Raw genomic sequence first — 23,902 nt, 5'->3', positions numbered from 1 at the left:
AAGCTGCTCAGTTCAAGGGCAATTAGTGATGGGTAAGAAATACTGGCCCAGCCAGCGACGCCCACATCCGAATAATGAATAAAAAGAGTGGAGCTGGAATAGATCAATCAGCCCCTCGAACCTGCTCCATCATTCCCGTACCAGCCTCCCCAGACAGGCGCCGGAATGTGGCGACTAGGGGCTTTTCACAGTAACTTCATTGAAGCCTACTCGTGACAATAAGCGATTTTCATTTTCATTTAATTTTCATCATTCGATTAGATCAAGACTGATCTGATTGTGGCCTTAACTCCACTTTCCTGCCTGTCCCCATCACCCTCGACTCCCTTTCGCATCAAAAATCTGTCCAACTCAGGCAGGGAGGTCAATCCTGATTGTGTGAACTGGAATCAGTAATGGAATGGCTGCCCTGAGCTGTTCAGATTGCCCAGAAACCAGCACTCACAGGGTTAATGATTTCTAAATTCAGGGCTGGCACCAAAAAACCTTTCCATAGTTAATTAGCTGGGGCATTTCTTCAACACCTGATGTTCCTGTGGCTAAACTTTATTCAAAATCATCTCCCAAAAACAGTATAAAAATCTCTGAGCTCTCTGCTCAAACTGCAGATCGAGCTGAAGGTGCTGAGAGTCATTCAGTGGATTCACCAGTGATCTGAGCCGACACCAAGATGCTGAGAATCTTCTTAACCGTGTCTGTCCTCTTCTGGAACCAACTCGCTGCACAGGATCCGGCAGAAGAGGTGATGAACGTCTGTACAGAAGATGACTGCATTCTACCCGCAGTAGTCATTAAGGACAAGGTCAGTATAGTTCAGAGTTTACTGCATTCTGTAATGTTTGAACAAGTGAAAATTATTTAATGCCTGTATTTTTGGGTCTCAAAAATTTTACTCTCTTTACTGTCGAAACTCTGTCTAACTCAGACAGGGAGGGTTGTCAATCCTGAGTGTGTGAACTGGAATAAATAGTGAAATAGCTGTCCCGGGCTGTTCAGACATCCCGGGAACCGGCACTCACAGAGTTAATGATTTCCAAATTCAAGGTTGGGACCAAGAAAGAATTCTGAGGGACAGAATATATCTGCACTTTAGACACGGATTAATCAGGGATAGTCAGCATGGATTTGTTAAGGGAAGGTCTTTCTTGACAAATACAATTGAATATTTTGAGGAGGTAACCAGGAGTGTTGATGAGGATAATACATTTGAAGTGGTCGATATGGACTTTAGCAAGGCTTTTGATAAGGTCCCTCGTGGCAGACTGATCAAGAAAGTCAGGGGTGATGGGATCCAAGGCAAAGTGACACATTGGATCCAAAACTGGCTGAGAGGCAGGAAGCTGAGGGTGATGGGAGAGGGATGATTCTGTGACTGGAAGGGCTGGATTCTCCGTCCCGGGATGCATGGAATGTGTTCTCTGAACGGATGGAGAATTGGGAGTCAGGGCAAAAGCGGGGATTGGTGGCAACGCAAACGCAATGCTCTGCCCCCCCCCCCCCCCCTCTCCCCCACTGGCAGCATGAACGCCGCACGCCAGGGGGAGCAAGTAAATAAATGTAAATGGATCGTAATGCCCCTGTGCTCCGCCCTCCCATGATTCCCTGGTCCCCGCAGCCGGGAACCACGTGGGCACGGTTCACTTGTGGCCTCTACCATCGTGGACATCACAATGGGCTAAGGGGGCAATGGTTGCCATGGCAGCCATTGATACCATTCGAGTATCTCGTGCCTGATCCGCCATTGAGAACTCGATTTAAATTGCACTTTGTCTGGTTCCTCCCACCCGACCTTATCATCATGGGTGACTCCCGGTGACATTGCTCTCGGGATTAATGGAATGTTCAAGCCTCTCCACCACGGCAAGGAGGCAATCCAAGGAAAAGAGAGCGAGAATCCTGGTGTCTTGTTCCAATTTCCCAAGTCTTTGCTGAGACCACACCTGGAGAATTGCAGGCAGTTTTCATCTCCTTGTGTAAATTTCTCTGATTCGCAGCAATGTAAACACGAACAGGGCCAGAGACTAGTCATCCAGCCAAAATCAAGGTCCACGTCCGGGGCCGATTCGGGGGGAATACTCCGCTCCTTCGCTGGTGGCGATTTACTGCAGGTATTTGCAAACGGGGACTGGGTGCCATGTCTGCTGTAGGGGAGAGAGAAAGTTAGCAAAGTTGGAAAAACTGTTCAACATTGTACCAATTGCTGGGGGGTGGAGGTGAGTAGTGGGAGTGACTTCCTGACAGCTCCGTGGATTCGGGGCGTCCCCCTCGGGATCGGGATGGCCTGGCTCAGGCTGCTATTGCTGCAGTATTTGTTTTAAACTCACCCATTTGGTACAAGTTCCAGGCCCCTGGCTGCTCACTCTGCTGACTGCTCACTCTGTCCTGTAAATGTTGGGCCACCCAGGCCACCCCGCTGGAAACCCTCAGACCCCAGCTGACCCGTCACCGGGATGGGCGTGGCCAAGCTCAATCAGTGTCACACCAGGTGCTGCCATTCCTCAGCGCCCTCATCAGAAGCTCAGCCCCACTGCAGGGGAAGCAGGGTAATAGCAGAGCTCACCCCAAACAAAGGACACATGCACCGTGGCCTTTTGTACCTTCCCTGGCACACTGACCCTCTCAGGGCAGAGCCCACACCAGTGACAGTATCAGCGAGCCCACTCTGCCGGCCAGCAGCGTCCCCAAGCCCTGCCTGCCCACCGCGCCCCTGCTGCCATCCATCCTGCCCCTGGACAGTTTGTCACAATCTGTGTGTCACACCCAGGACCCACATCACACGGCAGCTACACTCCCAGCAGACGCACACTTCCCTGCCTCACCCCCATCTGTAGGACCTGCCCACACACAAGCCTCTAACACGGAGGCAATCGAGGAGATGCTGGAATGACTGTGCCACCAAAGAATTTGGAAACCAAGGAGGCCATGGATCACTTGTGCTAGATGGATAAGCTGTCCTACAGGCAGCCTCACACTTCGGATTTTCGGGTGTCACACCCTGTTCTGCCCACTGCTCCAGTGTCAGGTAGACGGGGGATTCAGAAGTGCTGAGGAGTTCCAGCACATCCCATGCGGGAGGCTCCTGCATGGGCCCCAGGCTACTCCATGGGATAGAGATGAGGCCGGAGTAGGATCCGGAGGCTCCACCGTCATCTGGTGTTGCCAGTTCTGGAAGCCGCTCTCTTCTCATCCAGGATCTCACTGCCGTCAAAAATGGATCACAGAGAACAAAGAACAATACAGCACAGGAACAGGTCCTTCGGCCCGTCAAGCCCGATTCAGTCCCAACGTCAACGTTAGTCTCCCAAACGGAGAATTTCACACCTGATCGAAGGATGTCCATTCCTTGGAGATGATGCAGTGAAGATTCACTGGATTGATTCCTGGGTTACAGAGTTGCCCAATGCTGAAAGGAATCATATTGTTGCGTACTGTCTGAAATTTAGGAAAATGAGAATGATCTCATTGAAACATACATGATGACAAGGTAGGAAGGTTGTTTCCCCTGGCTGGGACATCGAGAACAGGGCAGCACAGATTCAGGAGAAAGAGTTAATAATAATAATAGCTTATTGTCACAAGTAGGCTTCAATGAAGTTACTGTGAAAAGCCCCCAGTCGCCACATTCCGGTGCCTGTTCGGGAATGCTGGAACGGGAATTGAACCCACGCTGCTGGTCTTGTTCTGCATTACGAGCCAGCTGTGTTAGCCCATTGTGCTAAACCAGCCCTTAATCAAACAGGACTGAGGTGGGGAGAAATTTCTTCGCACAAAGGGTTATGGAAGCTTCATCATTGAGTTTACTGAAGGCTAAGATAGCTGGAATGTAGGATTCTAGGTTCATCGCAGGTATAATATAATGGAGGATATTAGGAATAGTCCTGTGAAGGGTTAACCCTGTGATGTCATTGGAAGGAAGTGACATATACTCGTGATCTCAGAGTCTCGAAGAAAGCAACATGAAAAGAAGCTCATGTCGGGGAATGTTCTGATAACTGTAAATGTGTTACAATAGAGTTAGAATGTCTGCAGCCAGCAGTCTTTGGGAATTATGGAAACTTCTCCAACCCAACAACACAATATAACAGCTGGGGATTGTGTGGCAAGTAGAGTTGGGGTTAAAGGTGAGGCATGATCTTGTTGATTGGTGGAGCAGGCTTGAGGAGCTGTCAGGCCTACTCCAGTTCCTATTTCTTATGGTCCAATTACATTTTTTTTTCTTTTCATCCTGTATTAGTGCCTGGATACATAGAACATAGAACAGTACAGCACAGTACAGGCCCTTCAGCCCACGATGTTATGCCGACTATTTATCCTAATCTAAGATCGACCTAACCTCCACCTCTTCAATTTACTGCTGTCCATGTGCCTGTCCAAGAGTCACTTAAATGTCCCCAATGACTCATCCAAGTCATTAAACACAAAGAGCAGAAGTCCCAGGACAGATCCATGTGGGACACCACTGATCACCGACCTCCAGGCGGAATACTTTCCATCCACTACCACTCGCTGTCTTCTTTCGGCCAGCCAATTGTGTATCCAGACAGCCAGATTTCCCTGTATCCCATGCCCCCTGACTTTCTGAATGAGCCTACCATGGGGAATCTTATCAAATGCCTTACTGAAATCCATATAGGTCCAAAAAGGTTAGGTGAGGTTACGGGGATAGGTTGTAAGTGTGGGTACTCTTTCCAAGGGCCGGTGGGCTGAATGACTTCCATCTGAATGACTTGGTTCTCCACTCTGCAACTGGATCCTTGACTTTCTGACCAACAGACCACAGTCAGTAAGAATGAACACCAACACCTCCACAGTAGCCCTCAATACTTGTGCCCCGCAAGGCTGCGTACTTAGCCCCCTACTCTACTCCCTGTACACACACGACTGCGTGGCAAAACTTGGTTCCAACTCCATCTACAAGTTTGCTGACGATACGACCATAGTGGGCCGGATCTCGAATAACGACGAGTCCGAATACAGGAGGGAGATAGAGAACCTAGCGGAGTGGTGTAACGACAACAATCTCTCCCTCAATGCCAGCAAAACTAAAGAGCTGGTCATCGACTTCAGTAAGCAAAGTACTGTTCACACCCCTGTCAGCATCAACGGAGCCGAGGTGGAGATGGTTAGCAGTTTCAAATTCCTGGGGGTGCACATCACCAAAAATCTGTCCTGGTCCACTCACGTCGACGCTATCACCAAGAAAGCACAACAGCGCCTATACTTCCTCAGGAAACTAAGGAAATTCGGCATGTCCACATTAACCCTTACCAACTTTTACAGATGCACTATAGAAAGCATCCTATCGGGCTGCATCACAGCCTTGTATGGCAACTGCTCGGCCCAGGACCGCAAGGAACCTCAGAGAGTTGTGAATACCGCCCAGTCCATCACATGAACCTGCCTCCCATCCATTGATTCCATCTACACCTCCCACTGCCTGGGGAAAGCGGGCAGCATAATCAAGGATCCCTCCCACCTGCTTACGCACTTTTCCAACTTCTTCCATCGGGCAGGAGATACAGAAGTCTGAGAACACGCACGAACAGACTCAAAAACAGCTTCTTCCCCACTGTCACCAGACTCCTAAATGACCCTCTTGACTGACCTCATTAACACTACACCCTGTATGCTTCAACCGATGCCAATGCTTATGTAGTTACATTGTATATCTTGTGTTGCCCTATTATGTATTCTCATGTATTTTCTTGTATTTTCTTGAATTTTGTTTAATTCCCTTTTTTAATGATCTGTTGAGCTGATTGCAGAAAAATACTTTTCACTGTACCTCGGTACATGTGACAATAAACAAACTCAATCAAATCCAATCCAATCTGCACTGTAAATTCTCTGTGAACATTCTCTATATTTGTTTTAAATCAAAACCCAAGGAGAAGGAATGAGGCCCATCGTGCAGGACATCTCTAAAGTTGAAAGAGTGCATGAGAGGGTAAGGAAAATAAATCTGGAATAGGTGAAGCCTAGACTTCCATCAAAAACTCCAAACTCTTTAACAAGGTCAGTCCATCCAGGACATGAATACTGCTCCCACACCTGGGAACAGAGGACAGTCCTCTCAACACTGATGTGTTTTGGTGCTCGTTCAGTTGTGTCATTTGGTGATAGATTTTATTTTCTTGTTTCAGAATTACATTGAAATGGAATATAGATTTCACCGAAGGGTTGAAACTGAGGTTCATGCAGTGAATTTTCAAAGTGCGATAGAGATCGGCCTGGAGAAACTTTTCAATTATTCACGTTGTGGTAATGTTGCAGGTATGTCAGATGTTTCTTCAAAGTAACAACAGAATATAAAACAACCATTCACTCTTTAACCTGTCACGTTTGAACTTTCTGGACAGACTGACACAGGGGCTGGTTTAGCTCACTCGGCTAAATCGCTGGCTTTTAAAGCAGACCAAGCAGGCCAGCAGCACGGTTCGATTCCCGTACCAGCCTCCCCGGACAGGTGTCGGAATGTGGCGACTCGGGGCTTTTCACAGTAACTTCATTGAAGCCTACTCGTGACAATAAGCGACTTTCATTTCATTTCATTTCACACTGACCAAAGAATTCCACCATTGTCAATCCCAGAGCGTTCCTCGTTCACATGTGATTAGTGGGTTGAAGGGCCATTTGGGCTCCCATCCATTGGGAGGCCATTTGGGCAGCAGGGTAGCATGGTGGTTAGCATAAATGCTTCACAGCTCCAGGGTCCCAGGTTCGATTCCCGGCTGGGTCACTGTCTGTGTGGAGTCTGCACGTCCTCCCCCTGTGTGCGTGGGTTTCCTCCGGGTGCTCCGGTTTCCTCCCACAGTCCAAAGATGTGCGGGTTAGGTGGATTGGCCATGCTAAATTGCCCGTAGTGTCCTAATAAAAGTAAGGTTAAGGGGGGGTTGTTGGGTTACGGGTATAGGGTGGATACGTGGGTTTGAGTAGGGTGATCATGGCTCGGCACAACATTGAGGGCCGAAGGGCCTGTTCTGTGCTGTACTGTTCTATGTTCTATGTTCTGAGATACCTGCAGGATTTATGTTCCCAGAATCTGGGAAGGTTTCCCACGTGTGCTGGGAGTGAGATTCCAAACTCATGTTCTGACTCCAGCTGTGGCTGTTGAATTTTCCGAGTATAATAAAGGTTCTTTGTCAGGCATGAATCCCACTATTGGAGTCGACATGAACCCGTGTGGAAGCTGATAAACTACATCTCTCTCAGTTTACTGGATGCTGCGAGAATGCTGGCTCCTGGCTGAACATAGAGCATACAGTACAGAAGGAGGCCATTCAGCCCATCGAGTCTGCACCAACCCACTTAATCCCTCACTTCAACCCAATCCCCTTAACTCAATAATGCCTCCTAATCTTTTTTTTGGACACTGAGGGCAACTTAGATTGCCAATCCACCTAACCCGCACGTCTTTGGACTGTGGGAGGAAACCGGAGCACCCGGAGGAAACCCACGCAGATATGGGGAGAACGTGCAGACTCCGCACAGACAGTGACCCAGTGGGGAATCGAACCTGGGACCCTGGTGCTGTGAAGCAAGTGTGCTATCCACTATGCCACCATGCTGCCGTCTCCTGCTGAGACTCAGTGGCAGGAAATTCTGCTTGTTCAAGATGAATTGTGATTGAATAACTTCATCCAGATATTTAATGGTTTAAAGGGTGTACAGTTGATGTTATGTCTGTGCACTTTCAAAAGGTGTTTCACTAATTACTATATTTATAACAGACTGTTAACAAAATTGAAACTCATGCGATGGAAGGGATTGGCAGCATGGAGACAGAATGGATCCAGTGACAGAAAGCAGAGAATAGCGGAGATCAGTTGTTTTTCAGACTGGGGCAGTAGACAGTGATGAATTTCAATCATCTAGATTTGGGTCAGCAAGGTATAATGTCAACATATGCAGATAATCTCAGGGTTGTAATCTCAGGATTACTTCCTAAACTACGTGGCAGTGAGGTTAGAAATACGAGGATGGTGCAGCTAAATACGGGCTAAACTGGTAATATAGGAGGGAGAGTTTCAGATTTCTGGATCATTGGGATCTCTTCCGGGGCAGGTGGGACCTGTACAAGAAGGAAGGGCGACATCTAAACTGGAGGGGCACTGATATCTTGGCTGGGAGGTTTGCCAGAGTCACTCGGGAGGATTTAAACTAGTATGGGGGGGGGGGGGGGGGGGGGGGGAGGAGGGCGGGGGAGAGGAGGGGGGGGGTGGGGGGGACCAGAGGGTTAGCTTAGAAGGTGTAATAGAATTAGAATTAGAATTAGAACAGTACAGCACAGAACAGGCTCTTCGGCCCTCGATGTTGTGCCGAGCAATGATCACCCTACTCAAGCCCACGTATCCACCCTATACCAGTAACCCAACAACCCCCATTAATCTTATATTATTTAGGACACTAAGGGCAATTTAGCCTGGCCAATCCACCTAACCCGCACATCTTTGGACTGTGGGAGGAAACCGGAGCACCCGGAGGAAACCCACGCACACACGGGGAGGACGTGCAGACTCCGCACAGACAGTGACCCAGCCGGGAATCTAACCTGGGACCCTGGAGCTGTGAAGCATTGATGCTAACCACCATGCTACCCTGCTGCCCATTAGCTGAAGGGAAAATCAAGAACAAAAATAAGAGAACAACATCACCCTCAGCAGAGCCAAAAAGAAGGAAGGTGGTCAATGCAGGATTAAGGGTGTTGTACCTAAATGCGTGCAGTATAACGAACAAGTAAATGAGCTTGTTGCGGACATTGAAATTGGCACGTATGATGTTGTGGACATCACAGAGACATCACATTTGCAAGGGGATCAGGAATGGGATCTAAATATCCAAGGTTATGTGTCCGATCGAAAGGGCAGGCAGATGGGCAGAAGGGCGGTGTTGCATTGTTAGTAAGGAATGAAGTTAAATGGGGTGAGAAAAATATCAGCCACGATTGAATGGCGGAGCAGACTCGATCAGCCGAGTAGCTGAATTCTGCCTCTATGTCTTATGGTCTTATAAACCTAGCATGCAGGTGCAGCATGTAACAAAGAAAGCGAATGAAATGTTGGCATTTATAGCTACAGGAATTTAATTTAAAGGTAAGGCTGTGTTGTTGCAACTTGACAAAGCATTGGTGAGACCACACCTGGAGTATTGTGCACAGTTTTGGTCCTCTTAATTGAGGAAAGACATCGTGGCATTGGAGGCAGGTCAGAGGAGGTTCACTAGATTGATTCCAGAGATGATGGGTGGGATCCTCCATTGCTCGACGCTGAAATCGGGAACAGCAATCGGGCGGAGAATGGCTCCTGGTGCCAGGATCGGTTTGACGCCGGGTTGCAATGCTCCGCTCCTCCAAATTGGCCTCATCGGGATGCCCGCCGCGCGCAGTTGAAACCCCATTGGTATGTCATTAGCCGACCCATCCGTGATGCTCCGCCTCCGATGGCTGAGTTCCCGCCTGCGTGGGCTATGTGTAGTCTCAGCGATCGGGATCCTGGTATGCCAGCTGCGGAGAGAAAGGGTGTGCGGACGGTGTCTAACACTGTCGATTGGGCAGCACGGTAGCATAGTGGTTAGCACAAATGCTTCACAGCTCCAGGGTCCCAGGTTCGATTCCAGCTAGGGTCACTGTCTGTGTGGAGTCTGCACAACCTTCCCCGTGTGTGCGTGGGTTTCCTCCGGGTGCTCCGGTTTCCTCCCACAGTCCAAAGATGTGCAGGTTAGGTGGATTGGCCATGACAAATTGCCCTTAGTGTCCAAAATTGCCCTTAGTGTTGGGTGGGGTTGCTGGGTTATGGGGATAGGGTGGAGGTGTTGACCTTGGGTAGGGTGCTCTTTCCAAGAGCCGGTGCGGACTCGATGGGCTGAATGGCCTCCTTCTGCACTGTAAATTCTATGATATAACACCACCACACGCAGCCGCGATGCATGCCGCTGGCTGGGGGGGCTTCCGCCAGGGCTGGGGGGAGCAGTGAGAGGTGGCCAGGAGCTGGGCTGTGGGGTCGAAGTGGGTGGGCACGCGGTCCAGCATGGCCTACGCCATCTTTGCCGGTGTGATTAGTTTGTGTGTGGGAGGTGTAGGCGTACGTGGGGCTGCAGCCTGTCAGCCCTGAGCATGTGTAGCACGGTACCTGCGATTTCCCAGTTTTCCACATGTTCTGCAGGTTTTTCACGTGGCGCCGGTGCTAGCCCCTCACCGGTAGCAGAATCGGCAAGGGTTTGGCGCCAATTTTCTCATCGTGAAACGCCACCTGATCCTCCGTTGGCATCAGTACTTAGCCTCAGGAATGGAGAATCCAGCCCGAGGGGTTTGTCATATTAGAAGGCACTGAACATTTTAGGCCTATACTCTCGAGAGTTTAGAAGAATGAGAAGAGATTAAATTGAGACATACAAGATGCTAAAAGCTATGGAGAAAGTAGAAGTGTATCAGATGCTTCCTCGTGTGGGTCATTCTAGAAGGAGAGGTCATAGTCTCAGGATACGGGGTTGCAAATTTAAAACAAGGTTGAAGAGAAACTACTTCTCCAAAAGGGTTGTGAATCTGTGAAATTCATTACCCCAGAGTGCGGGGAATGCTGGGAGAGTGAGTAAATTTGAGGAGTGAGACAGATTTTTAAATTGGTAATGGGTTGAAGGGTTATGGAGAACGGGCAGGACAGTAGAGTTGAGGCCATGATGGGATGAGGCCATGATCACATTGAGGGTATTAGACTTGGGAGGATAAATTGCCTGCTCCTGCTCCTAGGCCATGTGTTCCAGGGAGGAGATGCTCTGGCTGATTTTGCCACCCAGCTCTTGGTCTGTAGCATTGTAGGTAACAGATATCAGCCATGATCGAAAGGCGGAGCAGACTCGATGGGCCGAATTTGGATCCAATTCACCATGTTACCCTATATCCCATGGGTATTTACATTTTTGGGACTACCACCGAGGTAAGACTAACCGGCCTATAATTGTTTGGCCTTTCCTTTGTAAACTTTTAAACAATGGAACCGCACTTGCATTCCTCTAGTCCCTTGGAATCTCCTCCATGTCCAGTGAATATTGTAAAATAATCCTCAGAACATCTGCAATTTCCTCCCTGACCTCTTTTTGATTTCCCTATTTCTATTTTTTCTTGACCCCCGTACTTTCGATCCTCTTGTGTTGAGTTTTTTGTCACTAACAGAAGCTTTTGTTTTCTGTTTATTCTTCTCCTGTATTTTTCTAGACAACCATGGGGGTCTAGATTTGGCAGCACAACTCTTATTTTTGGAGGGGCATATCTGCTTTGTACCCGAAAGATCTCACTTATTACTGCTTCCCACTGGTTTATCCTTTAGCAGTCTTGTCCAGTCCACCTCAGACAAAGGGTCATCTGGACTCGAAAGGTTAGCATTTTTCTCTCTCTACAACTGTTGCCAGACCTGCTGAGATTTTCCAGCATTTTCTCTTTGGTTTCAACCAAATCACTTCTCCGTTTTGTACACTTTGCCTCACCCAAGTTTAATATTTTTACTCCTGATTTATCTCTGTCCTTTTCCATAACAATTCTAAATCTATCTGAATCATGATGTGGAGATGCCGGCGTTGGACTGGGGTGAGCACAGTAAGAAGTCTTACAACACCAGGTTAAAGTCCAACAGGTTTGATTCAAACACGAGCTTTCGGAGCGCAGCTGAGGAAGGAGCTGCGCTCCGAAAGCTCGTGTTTGAATCAAACCTGTTGGACTTTAACCTGGTGTTGTAAGACTTCTTATTATCTGAATCATGGTCACGACCCCAGATATGAACACCCACTGTCACTTCACCTACCTGCCTATCTTAATTCCCAAGAGTAAATCCAGAATTATGTCTCCTCTCGTTGAGCTTGTCATGCATTGTTTTAAAATAATTCCTTGGATACAACACATGGAATTTTCACCCTCAGTCCCCGTTATATTATTTGAAAACCAGTTGATATTGGGATCGTTAACGTCTCCAACTATTATTGCCCTCTTATTCTTGCAGGTGGAAATTTGTCTACATATATCTTCTTCGATCTCCCTCTCACTATTTTGGGGTCTGTGGAATACTCCCAGCGGTGTGACCGCCCCCTTTTCTTATTCCTAAACTCAACCAATAAAGCCTCAATTGTTAACCTGTTTAATATATCATCTCTTCTCACAACTAATTGATTATTAAACCAATAATGCTTCCCACCCCACTCCCTTGTGTCACCCATTCAATCCTGCTGATAACGTAATATGCAAGGATATTGAGCTGTGAGATTTGCCTGTCCTTTAGCCAGGTTTCTGTTATAACAACCTCCTGCTGTTATGTACCAAGGCGTCAATCTGCCTTGTTTGTAATACTCCTTGCAATACTCCTTGGGGGAGGTGGTGTCGAAGTGGTATTGTCACTGGACAATAATCCAGAGACACAGAGTAATGCTCTGGGCTCCCCGGTTCAAATCCTACCACTGCACATGGTGACTTTTGAATTCAATATGTGACTACAGACCCACAGCAATGTGGTCGACTCTTAACTGCCTCCTCAAGGGCAACTAGGGATGGGCAACAAATGATGGCACAGCCAGCAATGCCCACACCCCATGAACTACTAAAAAAAATGTTGAACTGTGTCAATATCATAGAGTGGACATTTTTAACCCTTGTTTCTTTTGTCTTGCCGAGTGGCTGATGACGTCCAAATCTGCCCTATCTAAGCGTAGCCTTGGATTCCGATCCCCCTGTCACACCAGTTTAAAACCTCCCCAGCAGAACTAGCAGAAGCTCACGCGGTAAATTGGTCACAGCTCTCCCTCGGGTGAAACATTCACCTTCCCTAGAAATAGTCCCAATGCCTCAAAAATCAAAATTGTTGCGTGGTACACCATTTCTTCATCCACGCATTCATCTGATCTGTCCTCGTTTTTTTCTGTTCTCGCTAGCGCATGGTACTGAGTGTAATCCTCAGAATATGACATTTGAAGACCTGAATTTCAGCCTATCTCCTACCTTCCTATATTCAGCTTGCAGACCTTCATCCCTTTGTTTACCTATGTTGTTGGTAGCTATGTGTACCACAACCACTGGCTGTTGGTAGCTATGTGTACCACAACCACTGGCTGTTGGTAGCTATGTGTACCACAACCACTGGCTGTTGGTAGCTATGTGTACCACAACCACTGGCTGTTGGTAGCTATGTGTACCACAATCAATGTATCACAATCGTACCAGCCTCCCCAGACAGGCGCCGGAATGTGGCGACTAGGGGCTTTTCACAGTAACTTCATTGAGGCCGACTCGTGACAATAAGCGATTTTCATTTCAATCACTGGCTGTTGGTAGCTATGTGTACCACAACCACTGGCTGGTGGTAACTATGTGGACCATGACCACTGGCAGTTCACCCTGCCTCTCCAGAATGCCTTGCAGCAGCTCCATGACATCTCGGATCCTGGCACTGGAGAGGAAACATACCAACCTGGATTCACATCTCCGGTCACAGAAGGGCCTGTCTGTGCCCTTTGTTATTGATCCCCCATCACTATAGCCATGCCATTGGTTTAACTCCCTGTCTGTGCAGCAGAGCCACCTGAGGTGCCATGAACTTGGCTGTTGCTGCTTTTCCCTGAGAGGCCATGCCCAATAAATATCCAAATCAGCCTATCTGTTTGAGAGGGGACTGACCACAGGGGTCTCCTGCACTTCCTTCCTGACTCTTTTACTTTATCTGATGGTCACACATTCCCTTTATGCCTGTTAATCCTAACCTGCAGTGTGCCCCCCTTGCTGAACGTGCTATCCACGACATTCTCAGCATCGTGAATGTTCCACAGTAAGTCCATTGGCAGCTTCGGCCACGAAATGCGGTTAGCCAGTAGCAGCAGTCGGACACTCTTTCGGCACATGTGGTCACCAGGGACACTGGAAGCATCCAGTGTTTCCCACGTTGTGCAAGAGGAGGACACAATGGATCTCTCTAGATTAAATAATTTATGCCCTTTAATAGAATTTACTTGGCTAGGGACCTTCCTTCATTTCAAAACACTTCTATTATAATCCCTCCCTTTATGTAAGCTGATGTATTATACTTAAAAACAGTAAGAAAATACTCTGTATGTCTCTGTTGGGACCATGTCACTTTCTGAACTGTGCGTCACCTCCGAAAGCCGCTGTTGCTGGCCCCAAAGGCCCTCAATGCAAGGCCGCTGCCGTTCGCTGTTCTGAGGAAGGGTAGAAAATGAAAGGAGCATCTTCTCCCTCCTTACTGAACTCTGTCACTAAACCCCAACTTAAGCACTCTAATACAGCCCAAAGTAGCACTCCAGTGCCACTAAAGGCTATACAGCTTTCAGTCTCTCTTTAAATCTGTTTTTTCCCTTTTGTCTTTAATTCTATTGTTTATTCATCCCTTTGGAAATTTGCTTTCTCAGAACACACAGAAGGTTCATGTTTTTTTTAAATTGCTATTTATTTCGGGTGAAAATAAACGTAATACTTTACTTTGTGCATTTTTTTTCCATGTCCAATACTGGATATGCCTTGACATCCAGGGTTGTCCGGACTTATTGCTCCCACCCTTCACTATCATGGGAACTTTAGCTTTACTTTTGGAATCATTGCTCCTATTTATAAAGTCTAGAAGGCTGTGTTCTTTATTAACTGTTCTCTCAGCCCGCCCTTCAATAACTTATACAGATATATCACACACATCGGCCCATAAGACCATAAGACCATAAGACATAGGAGCGGAAGTAAGGCCATTCGGCCCATCGAGTCCACTCCACCATTCAATCATGGTTGATTTCAACTCCATTTCAACTCCATTTACCCGCTGTCTCCCCATAGCCCTTAATTCCTCGAGGCCCCTCTGCTCCTGCCCCACTTTAGAACTGTTCCTTTTATTTATATTGTCTCTCTGCTGGGTGAAAAATCATGAAATTCCCTTCCTAACAGCAGCATGGGTGTACCTACACCACACGGATCACAGCCGATCAAGATGGCGGCTTTCCATCCTCCTCCCAGGGACAATCAGGAATGGACAACAAATCTGGTCCAGTCACCAACACCCAGATCCCGGGAAAGGTTTTTTTTTTTAACTAATACCATCCATTCCTCCCTCTTTGGCCTTCCACCCTCAACCCTTTGGCCATTTAATCTCTCCTGTCTTCCCCCTCTCCCAGCCTTACTTTCTGTTCTTTCACCCACCCTGTCCCCCTCACACTTATCATCTCTAACATTACCCTGTTCTGATGAAAGATCATTGATCTAAAACATTGGCCGGCAGGGGTCAGAATCCCGTCAGAGACCAAAAACGAGAATCTTTCCAATGGGATCCCCATCCCGCCATTGACAGAATGAGGTCCCTGCCCAGGAAGTTTGGGGACCAGATTTAAATCTATATAAATCTCATTGGCCGGCGTCCCCCAGTGTCGTCCCCACACATTGGGATTCCCCCCTCCCCCCTCTCTGTTGTGAGATCACAGTGTCGAGGTTGACAATAGGTCTGGAGCAATGTGAATCAGGTGAAGGGATAAGGGGTGTAAGTACAGCCCCAAGAAGAGGGACATGCCAGGCAGCACCTTGACAGTGACCTGGCAATGCCCCCCAACAGAGGAGGTGGTGTCACATTATTGATCAAGGAGTCAATTACTGCAGTGAGGACGGATGATATTGTTGGCCGAGGCTCTGCTGCTCGATCTATTATGGGCTGCATGATAGCACAGTGGATAGCACTGTTGCCTCACAGCGCCAGGGTCCCAGGTTCAATTCCCGGCTTGGGTCACTGCCTGTGTGGAGTCTGCACAATCTCTCCGTGTCTGCGTGGGTTTCCTCCGGGTGCTCCGGTTTCCTTCCACAAGTCCCGAAAGACGTGCTGTTCGGTAATTTGGACATTCTGAATTCTCACTATTGCTATTTGATCTTTCAACATATTAAGATATGTTTCACAAATAAGCAACATTTATTTCCCAAAAAAAGATCAGTGAGTAAAATCCAAGTCACTCTGGCCAGGCGGCGCTAACAGGGCTCGACTCCCATTGCTGCGGTCTCTGGGCTCCAGCTCACCGTCTCCGGGGCTTCAAGCTCAGGATTCTTCTTCCCTCTTTATCAGATTGTTATTCCTGAGTGGTCGCTGCCAGTGTTCTGCAACCAGCATATTTATACCTTATTTCTCAAGGAGGTGTGTGGCTCGGTTCCTGGATTCCTGCATGAAGCAAGTCACCAAATCCTAACTTCTGATGCAGCTGCAATCATGGAGTAGGCTCTAAGGGCCGAATGGCCTATTTGTTATGGGCCAGGGTTTAGAAAACTCCAATATACACCACCTGACCTACAACTGTTTATTGAATGTGGCTGGGATGAGCACAAGGGCCTGCCATTCGGGTGTTATTGCCATTCGGGTGTTATTCAACAGAGTTCTTTGGCGCTTTTAATCAAAAAAACAAACTTTATTCTACGAATTTAGTTAACATTCGTATGACCACACACATGCAAGAATTTTTATCAAATACAAATATAAATACCCCACACAGCGAGAGTAATCTATTTATAACCCTTAATGAATCCCCCTTAACTGTTCCAATTTAATAACAAGATCCAAATCAAAACCAGAAACCCCTTTTCAAAGGTGTGGCCCTGCACTCTTACTGGTAAAAGCTGTGGTATGGATACTCTTGTTTCATTTCCAAACAGCAGGTTTGAATTCCTTTCAGAAAACAATTATTTCTTTTAAGTTATCTGGAAACAGCTTTTAAACTGAAGATAGAGAAATCCTTCTTTCAACCTGTGCAGTACGAACCAGTCCAAACTCAAAGCGAAAGTAAAAGTCAAAAATGAATGTAAACTACAGAGCCACAGCCCAGCTCCACCTATACAATGACATCACTGAAGTCATATCATAAGACAAAAAACATTTCTCTCGGGGACACTCACATGACATCCTCTAGCTCCTGTTTTCTATATTTCAAGCGCCTGCCATGACCCGTTGTCTGTTGTACCAGTCGATGGTTCTGCCCATATTTGGTTAGAGCCTCAGAGTTGACCACTTTCCACCAGCATGCAACTCGATCTGGTTACAATGGGGGCGATTCTCCGAGCCCCGCGCCGGGCCGTAGAATCGCCATAACCGCGCCACACGCCCTGACACCGGCGCGCGATTTTCCGAGGTGCAGAGAATTTGCGCCGGTGCGTTTGGCGTGGCACCGGCTGTGGGCCACTGGAATCGGTGGGGCATCGATTCTCCGGCCCAGATGGGCCAGGCGGTTGCGCTGATACGACAGAGTCCTGCCGGCACCGTTCACCCATGGTCGCTGCTGGCGGGAACTTGTGCGAATGGTCATGCTGCAGCCTGTGGGGGAGGGGGGGAGGGGAGGGGGACTTCTTCACCGGGGGGGGGGGGGGGGCTTCCAATGGGGTATGGCCTGCGATCGGGGCCCACCAATCGGCGGGTGGCCTCTCACTCCCCACTGGGCCTTATTTATGACACGCCCTACCCCTGAACAACAACAACATCTTGAGTCGGCGCGCTAAAGTAGTCGCCCGCGCATGCACAGGTTGGCGTGGCTCAACTGCGCATGCACAGGTTGGCACGGCGCCCATTTGGGGGCCAGAATTGGTCGTACCCGGGCCCGGTTCGCGCCGAACACTTGGCCTCCAAATGGAGAATCGCCCCCAATATCTTTGTGGGCTCCTCAGTTGAGGTCAAACATAAAAACAAAAAGGGAACAATTACTTAGCTGGGAGTGTACTTTAGGTAGCACTGCAGTACAAGTGGATAGCACTGTGATTTCACTGCGCCAGGGTCCCAGGTTCAATTCCCCACTGGGTCACTGCCTGTGCGGAGTCTGCATGTTCTCCCCGTGTCTGCGTGGGTTTCCTCCAGGAGCTCCGGTTTCCTCCCACAGTCCAAAGTCGCGCAGTTTAGGTGGATTGTCCATGATAAATTTCCCTAAGTGACCAAAAAGGTTACATGGAGCTATTGTGTTCCGGGGATAGGGTGGAAGTGAAGGTTTAAGTGGGTCGGTGCAGACTCAATGGGACGAATGGTCTTCTGTCACAATATACATCCATATATGTGATGGAGTGCAGACAGGCAGTGATTGACACGCAGGATGACCAGTGAGAACACAGAACACAGCAGCCAATCACCAGACAGGGCACGACCACTATAAAGCCAGAGGGCACCAGTTTTCCCGCTCTCTCGGGATCCAGCCTCTGAGACAGTCAGAGCTCGTGAGCAGCATCGGGTACAAACATCATGTGGTAGTCAGTTAGCCTGGTCAGGTTAGCCTCAGGTCTCCAGTCAAGTCAGCATAGTGTCAACCCACAGTTAAGCATGTAATATAGTTAGTTGTTCAATAAAATCGTGTTGCATCTCATCAAGTGTTGGAAGCCTGTCTCTCTCTGCACAGCATCAAACGCAGTCCACATAGGCCCAGCCTTCCCAACACATCACCTTCTGCACTGTATGTTTTATGTTCTATGTTCTAAGTCAGCAAAAGGTAGTAAAACAGTTATGTAAGAAATCTTTAGAGAAGTGTAAAAGTTAAAGGGTAATATAAGCAGGGTATTTCAACTTCCCCAATATTAATTGGCTGAGTAAAAGTGTAAAAAGCTTAGAGAGGACAGAATTCTTAAAATTATTTTTTCAAATTCCTTTACGGGATATGGGCCCTGCTGATTATTGCCCATCCCTAGTTGCTATTCAGAAGGTGGTGGTGAGTTCTCTTCTTGAACCGCTGCAGTGCCTGAGGTGCAGCTATACCCACTGTGCTGTGAGGGAGGGAGTTCCAGGATGTTACCCCAGAGACAGTGAAGGAACACCGACCTATTTCCAAGTCAGGGTGGTGAGTGACTTTGAGGGGAACCTCCAGGTGGTGGGGCTCCCAGGTATCTGCTGCTCTTGTCCTTATAGATGGTAATGGCCGTGAGTTTGGAAAGTGCTGCCTCAGGAACCTGGCTGAGTTACTGCATCTTGTCGATGGTACACACGGCTGCCACTGTTCATCAGTGGTAGACAGTTTGAATGGTTGTGGAAAGGGGAGCAATCAAACGGGCTGCTTTGTCCTGAAAGGTGATCCAGGAGAGCTTTTTGAGTTAGCATTTAGAAACTCTTGCAAAAGAGGAGATGTACTGGACTTAATTTTTAAAAATGAAGTCAAAGGGGTCGGGGCAGGTCAATGGGGTGTCAGATTTCAGAGGGGTGGATGTTGGGGGGGTCAAAAGTCGGCTTTGGGTTGTCAGAGGTGTGGAAGTCGGAGGTCGGGAGGTGTAGATGGAAGTTTGAACATCGGGAATGTGGGGGTCCGAGTGTTAGCACTCAGGTTGCGGGATTGTGTTGGAGCTCCATCCATGGTGGGGGTTGGGATTGGATTGGATTTGTTTCTTGTCACGTGAACGGAGTATTGTGAAACGTGAAAAGTAAACAGTATTGTTCTGCATACAGCTCAGATTGATCATTTTGTACATGAAAAGAAAATACATAGAGCAAACATGAAATACACAGCGTAAACACATGGACACAGGCATCGGTTGAAGCATACGGAGTGCAATACTATTCAGTAGAGAAGATGTGTCAAGAGATCAGTTCAGTTCACAAGATGGTCATTCGGGAATCTGGTAACAGAGAAGAAGAAGCTGTTTATGAATCTGTTATTGCATGTTCTCAGACTTCTGTATCTCCTGCCCGCTGGAAGAAATTGGAAGAGTGAATAAGCCGGGTGGGAGAGGTGTTTGATTATGCTGCCCACTTTCCCCAGGCAGCGGGAGGTGTAGACAGTCAATGGATGGGAGGTGGGTTTGTGTGATTGAGTGGATGGAGTTCACAACTCTCTGTAGTTTCTTAGTCTTGGGCGAAGCAGTTGCCATACCAGGCTGTGATGCAGCCAGATAGAATGCTTTCTATGGTGCATCTGTAAAAATTGATAAGAGTCAATGTGGACATGCTGAAGTTCCTTAATTTCCTGAGAAAGTATAGATGCTGTTGTGCTTTCTTGGTGGTAGCGTCGATGTGGGTGAACCAGGACAGATTGTTGTTGATGTGCACCAGGGATGAGAGTCATGCTTTGGTTGTTGAGCAGTGAATCACTTCAGGAGGGGAGAGGGGGAAACCGGCGTTAATGGGGGTTCAGGGGGTTGAATCTCCTTGAGGTGGATGGAGGAGGGTGGCACCACAGATATGGGGGGGTTTTGGGATATGGGAGGTGCAGGGAGTATCGGCGATATTGGTGTGTGGGGTTTTGGGAGTATGGGGAATTTTGGGAATGTCGGGAATATAGGGGATGCCGGGGGTACAGGGGATGTCGGGGATATAGGGGATGCTGGGGATATTGGGAATGTCGGGGATATGGGGAATGTCGGGGATATGGGGGATGTCGGGGATATGGGGATGTCAGGAGAAGGGGGTTGTCGGAGCGTGGGGGGTGTCCCATGCTGGGAACAATCGTGTTGTTTAAAATAGTTACGCAGAAGTTAGAAAAGGTTTTATTAAAACTGAGCATTTCGAAGTTCCTATTTTCACGGGGAGGTGGTATTATCACTGGACTAGTAATCACAGGACTCAGGGTCATGTTCTGGGGAGCCGGAGTCAAGTCCCACCACAACAGATGGTGTAAAAAAGACTGAGATTTAAAGTTTAATGATGGCCATGAAACTGTTATAAACACATCTGGTTAACTATATCCCTGTTTAAATCGCTTTATCGAACAGCTCACAGCTTAGAAACGCGTCCAGCCAATTGCAAATGCTTACTTGGGAAGTTCCGAGAGTCATTCCCCAGCATATGTTTGGAGTATGCTCTCCAAATCCGCCTCTGGGGAGAACGGAAGACACGGCAACGATCTGGAATGTTCTACTTGAACTGGAAGCAAATGTCAGACTAAATTTCAAAAGAGAAATGTTTAACTAATAGGGAAAGTGTGTCGGTCTGTGGGAAAAGAGTGGGTCAGTGCAATTAAATGGATAAATCCAATCGAGGAATGAGACCAACCTCACACACAGCTCTGTTAAACTAGGGACACAATTCTCCCAATTCTCTTAGTGTCGGGCGGATGTGGTGAATCTGGTGGGAGGCAAAAGGTCGAACACCCGGTGGTGTAAAATTACGTGATAATTCTCCCAATGGCGGGTTCATGGCAGCTCAGACAACCACTGGCAGGTGGAGGAAATGTAAATTCTCCCAATGGAACACTGCCATAGTGCTGCGCTGCTCCTGATGCACTGATCACCACTCTGCCGGGGCAGACCAGTTCCTGCCCTCCATCTCCATGCCGAGCTGGTCTCCATGGACAGCACCGTGCTGCTGGGCCCATGGACACTCCTGTGTCACCGTTTCCGGGTCAGTACTGCGGCTGTGCTTGGCGAGTACAGGGGTCTCCTTCTGTCCTCACGCCCCCTTCCACCGGTGCCACACACCAGTGTCTATCTGGACAGTTCTGTGCTGCGGGACTCATGCAGCCAATGCAGCAAAGATACAGGGCGCGATTCTCCCAGACAGGGAGAAATCGTAAGGCTGGCGTCAAACCCGCCCGGATTTCTCCCAATGGCCGTGGTACTGCCGTGCCAATCGGTGCCATGGTTTTCAAAATCGGGTCTTTACGGCCGTTTTTACAAACGGCCAGACCAGGTGTGTTTGCCGTTCGTAAAAACAGCCGTAAAGGGCTTGGACTTCGGCCCATCGGCCAGCTGAGAATCGCTGCTGGCCGTAAAAAAACAGCGGCAGCGATTCGTGTCGGGAGTCCGGCGTGGGGGGGGGGGGGGGGGGGGGAGAATAGCGGGAGGGCGTCAGACTAGCGTGGCCATAAAAATTTACGAACCCCGCTATTCTCCGCACCGTCGTGAGTGCGGAGAATTGCGCCCCCAATGTTTGACCAGGGGTGGAGTGCACAGTGAGCTGTGGGGTCAGGGGGGTGTTTTGATGGCTTGACGAAGGCAAAACGGGCAATATGGAAGGAGGGTTATGCAAGGGTTGGGGGGGCTAGTGGGACGGCTGATGATTTCAGGTGGAGAAACAAGGAGGTGGATGAATATAATTATCAATGGAAGGCAGAGGGAAGACCAAGGGGAAGGAACCTGGAGCCTGATCAGGCTGCCTGAGAAGCTGACAAACAATGGGGTCAAAGGGATACCACACAATTTACTGGAAGGCACAAAGATGCCAGAGGCTGTGGGTGGAGATCCATGTGGGGCATGGGCACCTGACAGGTGATGGGCTCGGGGGGGAGGCTGGTTGAATTGAGGAACAGACTTTCTCTTGAGGCTGCTAGACTTTTCCAACTGTGTTGTTAACATGCTGCACAGTTTGGTGAAGGGAGGTGGGCCGCAGAGAGTGATCTGAGTCTGCTGGACTGATATTTAGATATGGTGTTGGGACACACACTACGAGTGTGACTGTGCTGGTCACATGCTGCTCTACATCCTGGCTACTTGGTCATTTGCATGTTCCCTTAAAGTGATGTCACAACTTTTCGACCTCTCAGCAAAGTCACCCTGTCCACTCACCTGCAACTTTTGACTCCCCATCAGTTGATCACCTAGTTAAATGCTGTAACGGATGTTTCTCTGCCTACAGGTACCGTTGTTCCTATCTCCGCACCTTGGGGTGTTTTTGGATACTTGGAAAATGGCAAAATACAACAGAGATTCAGAGTGTATCTAGAGATATTGCCTGAAGTCATCAATCCGCCTGAACCAACAGATCCAACAGTTGAAACAGTATTCACACCTCCTGTTTGGTTCTTTGCCAGGTGAGTTTAGTGACTGATATATTGTGATTAATGTTTCTTTCTGTCAGCTCTTGGATCAACATCACTCAACCTGGGCCGGAATTCTCCCATTTTGAGACTAAGTGCTGCGGTGTGGGCGGGAACATGGAGTGTTTTCCACTGCAGCGGCTTGCCGGAAAACACTCCGAATCTTCCCACCCTTCCTCATTAATGGGTGTTCGACGCTGTTTTCAGTAGTGAGTCAGGCCTGGATGGTGTGTAGTCCGCCACATGTCCGGGTTTTATATTAAAAAGATATCCATCAACACTGACCCACTGTTGAAAAAAGAAGGTGGACCTCCTGAAAATGAAGATCGATCTCCAGGAACATTGAGGCCGAAGGATGGACTCCCTCCAGGACACCAAATCTGGAAGGTCCAAGTTCACATGCTCCCCAAACCCACTGCTGTGGTGTTCCAGGGTCCAGGGTTGTGGCCGCGCGGTATCCATCCTGAGCTCTGTAGGCAGGTTTCCAAACAGGTTTTATCAGGAAGAATAAAATTTTAATCCCTCTGTTCTTAATTATGTTCCAGGGCTTTTAACAAGAAAGTTGATGAACAACAAATTGAAGAACGTGTGACTCAATTACTGAAGGACTTGGAACAAGACAATCAACCCCTCAAACCGACATTTTTTCTCATTGCTTTTTATAATACACATGGGCTAATGGGAATAGCTTTTGAAAAGGCAGGAGAATGAAGGCTTTCTGGAAGGTTCTGTTACCTTTCCAGACATCAAACAGTGAGATGCGCTTAACTACTTTGAAACTGTTTAACTTTCCATTGGATTTAACCTGGAAAACTGAGCATAGTTTTTTTTATAAATTTAGAGTATTCAATTCATTTTTTCCAATTAAGGGGCAATTTAGCATGGCCAATCCACCTACCCTGCACAGTTTTGGGCTGTGTGGGTGAAACCCACTCAAACACAGGGAAATTGTGCAAACTCCACACGAGAAGTGACCCAGATCCGGGATCGAACCTAGGATCTCGGTGCCGTGAGACAGCAGTGCTAAGCACTCTGCCACCCTGCTGCCCTTTAGTTTTAATCTCCTTACCTCAATAAGGATATATTTACCTTTGAGGGAACGCAATGTCTGTTCATCGGACAGATTACGTGTATATTGGGATTCTTCCAATAATTTCACCAATATCCCATCGTCAAATCCCTGTGACTC

General features: G+C 48.2%; 1 protein-coding gene across 2 annotated transcripts; it reads left to right on the top strand.

The window, feature by feature from the left end:
• Positions 1 to 572: 572 nt before the first annotated feature.
• LOC119966787 lies at positions 573 to 23,555 on the top strand. 2 transcript variants are annotated; one of them, XM_038798764.1, is made up of 5 exons: positions 573 to 802; positions 1,995 to 2,108; positions 6,144 to 6,273; positions 22,533 to 22,707; positions 23,259 to 23,555. In XM_038798764.1, exons 1-5 carry the CDS (start codon positions 671 to 673, stop codon positions 23,422 to 23,424), a joined length of 717 nt encoding a protein of 238 aa, XP_038654692.1. In that variant the 5' UTR covers positions 573 to 670; the 3' UTR covers positions 23,425 to 23,555. The 2 variants fall into 2 exon arrangements, with proteins under 2 accessions (XP_038654692.1, XP_038654693.1); XM_038798765.1 differs by lacking the exon at positions 1,995 to 2,108.
• The last annotated feature ends 347 nt before the right edge of the window (positions 23,556 to 23,902 follow it).

Source organism: Scyliorhinus canicula, chromosome 6 (assembly GCF_902713615.1).
Source record: "Scyliorhinus canicula chromosome 6, sScyCan1.1, whole genome shotgun sequence".
NCBI lineage: Eukaryota > Metazoa > Chordata > Chondrichthyes > Carcharhiniformes > Scyliorhinidae > Scyliorhinus > Scyliorhinus canicula.
This window is presented reverse-complemented; position numbering and strand designations above follow the sequence as displayed.

What these genes read in the sequence shown, in the direction of transcription:
- LOC119966787 (XM_038798764.1), top strand. Translation starts at nt 671, where the DNA reads ATGCTGAGAATCTTCTTAACCGTGTCTGTCCTCTTCTGGAACCAACTC. An exon ending in CAGTAGTCATTAAGGACAAG is followed by an intron (nt 803 to 1,994) that starts GTCAGTATAGTT and finishes TCTGATTCGCAG; the next exon opens with CAATGTAAACACGAACAGGG. An exon ending in CTGGTGGCGATTTACTGCAG is followed by an intron (nt 2,109 to 6,143) that starts GTATTTGCAAAC and finishes TTCTTGTTTCAG; the next exon opens with AATTACATTGAAATGGAATA.